This window comes from Physeter macrocephalus, chromosome 18, assembly GCF_002837175.3.
Source record: "Physeter macrocephalus isolate SW-GA chromosome 18, ASM283717v5, whole genome shotgun sequence".
NCBI lineage: Eukaryota > Metazoa > Chordata > Mammalia > Artiodactyla > Physeteridae > Physeter > Physeter macrocephalus.
In genome coordinates, this window is record NC_041231.1 from 5,306,678 (window position 1) to 5,310,798 (window position 4,121).

General features: G+C 55.6%; 1 protein-coding gene across 8 annotated transcripts in view; it reads left to right on the forward strand.

Moving 5' to 3' along the window:
• TXNRD3 (thioredoxin reductase 3) overlaps positions 1–4,121 on the forward strand; it is a 38,913-nt gene that overhangs the window by 24,959 nt on the left and 9,833 nt on the right. For 6 of the 8 annotated variants that reach the window (XM_055079416.1, XM_055079415.1, XM_055079412.1 and 3 more), the window contains 2 exons: positions 2,974–3,108; positions 3,221–4,115. In XM_055079416.1, coding sequence (XP_054935391.1) covers positions 2,974–3,108; positions 3,221–3,514 — 429 coding nt within the window. In that variant the 3' untranslated portion in view covers positions 3,515–4,115. Of the gene's footprint in view, positions 1–517; positions 614–2,973; positions 3,109–3,220; positions 4,116–4,121 lie in introns of those variants that run through there. The other 2 variants (XM_055079419.1, XM_055079418.1) reach the window with 2 other exon arrangements.

Below are 4,121 nucleotides of genomic sequence, written 5' to 3' on the forward strand. Positions count from 1 at the left end.
CCTTCAGGTGGCGGGGGGAGGGGGGCCTTCAGGTGGCGGGGGAGGGGGGCCTTCAGGTGGCGGGGGGAGGGGGGCCTTCAGGTGGCGGGGGGAGTGTTCCTCATACCGTGGGCGGCTGGACTGTCTTCTGGCTTCTGCTTCTCCCAGATCTGGTTTGAATTTGAACGTCACGGGAGGCGTGTGAACTGATGGAGGGCAGGACCTAAGGCTTTCTTTACTGTCTCAGCCCCACGGGGCCTGGAGCGTTGGCTGCTCGGAGAGTAGCCCCCTCTAGGCACTTGAGAACCGAAGTTAGTTAACCGGAGATGTTTTGGGACTAAGGGCAGAGCACAGCAAAAGTCACGCGCCCTGCAGCTGGCAGTTGGGGGCTCGCCCAGAGGCTCCCGTCAGACTCATAAGCTGGGGCCGCGCAGGTTTACATTTCTGAGAGCTGGTGCAGAGACTGTCGGCTTTGTGTAGAAAGGAGCCTGTCCAGCAGCGGTCTCCACGGACGCCGACCTTGGCCTCTCTCTTGCACGTCACCCACACTGTGCTCTGGCCTCTCGAGCGGACAGCGGCCTGCAGGGACAGCAACACCCGGTACGCAAAGATTATCTGCAGTAGACTCGACTATGTACGTCATACGGTTGGAAGCGGGAATGTCCTAATTATAAAACAAAGCTTTTATTCTAGTATTTGGGTTTTTATAATCTCTTTAAAGATAGCTCTAAAGGCCAGGTGGAAATCTTTGAGACTGTCACCCAGGCACTGTGTTTGCAGAGTGACAGTTGGGCAGTGACTTACCTTTTCAAAATCATCGGAACGTGTCACTCCAGAGCTGTCTAACTTGGCAGTTTAGAACTACAGGATCTGTGAAAATTTGGGTCATCAGTGATGAAATGTAAGGCGTATGTTTGTGTACTTGTGTAAATACAGTCATACCTCGAAGGTATTGTGATTAGGTTCCAGACCACCGCAATAAATCGAGTACTGCAGTAACGTGAGCCACAAAATTCTTTGGTTTCCCAAGTGCTTATAAAGGTCATGTTTTCACGATACTGTAGTCTATTAAGTGTGCAACCGCATTATGTCTAAAAAGACAACGTACGACCTTAGTTTAAAAATATGCTAAAAAACCCTGACCATCACCTGCACCTCAGCCAGCTGTAGCCCTCCTGCTGGCGCAGGGTCTCGCCTCCGCCTCCGGTGCCGGCGGCCGCTGACGGATCAGGGTGGAGGCTGCTGAGGCTGGGGTGGCTGCGGCCATTTCTGAGGACAAAGCCACCACGAAGTTCGCCGCACTGATGGACTCTCCCTTTCATGAATGATCTCCCTGGAGCAGCAATGCTGTTTGGCAGCGTTTTACCCACAGAACGTCCTTCAAAACTGGAGTCAATCCTCTCAAACCCTGCAGCTCCTTTATCAACAAGGTTTGTGTCATATCCGAAGGCCTTTGCTGTCGTTTCAACTATCTTCACAGCCTCTTCACCGGGAGGAGATTCCGTGTTAAGAAACCACTCTCTTTGCTCATCCGCAAGAAGCAGGCCCTCATCCGTTCCCAAGTTTCATCGCAAGATGGCAGCAATTCAGTCCCATCTCAGCTTCTTCCAAACTCCTCTTAACTTGGATATTTTGACCTCTTCCCATGAATCACAAGTGTTCTTTTTTTCTTTTTCTTAATTTTTATTGGCCGCGCCATGCGCGCGAGGCACGTGGGATCCTAGTTCCCCGACCAGGGATCGAACCCGCGCCCCCTGCACTGGAAGTGCGCGGTCTTAACCACCGGACCGCCAGGGAAGTCCCGCAAATGTTCTTAACGGCATCTAGAATGGTGAATCCTTTCCAGCAGGTTTTCAATTTACTTTGCCCAAATCCATCAGAGGAATCACTGTCTATGGCAGCTACGACCTAACAAAGTGGATTTCTTAAACGATAAGACTTGAAAGTCCAAATTCCTTCTGGATCTGCGGGCCGCAGACAGGATGCTGTGCTGTCAGGCATGAAAACAAGGCTAATGCCATCGTCCACCTCCGTCAGAGCTCTTGGGTGACCAGGGCGTTGCCAGTGACCAGTAACCTACTGCCCTTTTCTTTTACTTTTGTCCAAATTTCCGTTTCTGGAGTGTCACGCCACCACTCACTGTCTTCCTGGAGCTATGCTGGAAATCACGAAGCGGCTTCCGTCTCTCGGAAGCTCCTCCCTTGCATTAATCAGTGGCTTCCCGCTCTCTGGGCTGCTCCTTCTCCCACTTTGCTGCACGTGCACCCTTCAGAGGTTCCGTCCGCGGCCCCCTGGGAGCGCAGCTCACGGGGTATCCGTTTGCCCACCTGCCGCGGGTGCCAGGAGAGTGGGGGGCACAGACTCCTGCCGCCTGTCATGCTCTCTCTCTTCACCCTGTGCACTTCAACCCTGAAGCTCTGGATGAAGAAAAGTGATGAGAAAACATGGACAGAGGAAGCCTGAGTGCTGGGAGTGCACGGGACGAACCCGCGTCCCTCGGGCCTCCGTGCACGCAGGGTCGAGAGCCGCGCGTCCTTGCGGCTCGCGGTCCGTGGGGTGGGGAGCAGAGGCCGCCAGCCGCTCCTCCGTGTCTGCTGAGCCGACCCGGAGCCTGGCAGCCTGCATCCTGGGCTGGGAGTAGCGCCTGCTGCCTCAGAACTTAGACTCATTCCAGCACTGGCTGTTAGGTGGAATTTGTCGTGTTGTCGTTTGGCGCTATCTCAGTGTAATGCAGAAACGCCCATCATACTAACAGACTCCTTCGTGCAGCAGGTTCATTGCTCGTTCCGGTAACTCTGAGTGCGTGTTAGCACAGGATGTGCGTTCACTGGCCCACCTCACAGATTCTCGCAGGGCACGGTTTCACGGTGGTGTTCTCTGCTCGGTGCAGCATTAGAGGTGCTTTTCTTTGGGAGTTGCTGTCAGTTTCAACGGTGAACTTGGGATGAGGAGATTCCTGTTCAGATCCTTAACCTACTGGCTTCCCTTTGGAAGGACCGGGTGATAGGATTTCACGTCCTTGGACCGAAGGCCGGTGAGGTCACGCAGGGATTTGCAGCCTCCATGAAACGTGGGCTCACAAAGCAGCTGCTGGACGACACCATTGGGATCCGCCCCACGCGTGCACAGGTACGGACACAGGAGCTTGCAGACACGGACTCGGTGTGGTTTGGAAAACTGTGATAAAGCATGTTGTCAGTAGACAAACTTTATATCAATAACTGCTTTGTATGCCTTAAAGGATGAAGTCGATGTCACATTCGGGACGTGTTTTCTTAGAGCAGAGCTCAGGTACCGACAGCTAAGTGCGAATTCGTGTTGTCTCCTCCCCGTGGGCAGGCGTTCACCACCTTGGAGATCACGAAGTCATCGGGGCTGGACCTCACGCAGAAGGACTGCTGAGGCCAAGCCGCTGCTGTCGCTTTCCTTGCCCCGCTCCCGTTTCTGTGAAGACGGCGTGCTCTCGGGTAAGCCCGGGGACAGCGTGGGGACAAGGAGGCGGGGCAGCCGCCGTGCCGTCCACCCGCCTGGCTGACGGGGAGGGGCAGCCACACTGCGTCCTTGACGTCTTAGCTCGGAGCCGTCAGGTGAGCCAAGGCCGATCTCTTCCCCATCAGCTCCCCCAGCTGACCTTTTAATCACACAGCTCATCTAAGTCGATGTTCCTGGTGGCCAGTGTTTTTATCCCCTTGCTTTGTCGAGGCCACAGAAATGTTTTCTTTTATGCAACTGACTCTGAAGCGGGCATCGTCAATGCATGGCGTCTGGGACGCCCCGTCGCTGCCGCCGAGCACCAGCGCGCCGTCTTCTCCCGTGGGCACGTGTGCGGCCGCCGGCAGACTGCCTCGCCCTCTTCGGGTTCCCGACAGTGACCACCTGGCCGCTCTCCTCGTGGCGTCACTGGACTGAGCAGAACATCTCACATCAGAGAGGGCTGCCTGGACTCCTCATGTTGATCTTAAGAATAATATTAAAAAGTTCTCGGGGGCTTCCCTGGTGGCGCAGTGGTTGGGAGTCCGCCTGCCAATGCGGCGGATACAGGTTTGCGCCCCGGTCCGGGAGGATCCCGCGTGCCGCGGAGCGGCTGGGCCCGTGAGCCACGGCCGCTGAGCCTGCGCGTCCGGAGCCTGTGCTCCGCAACG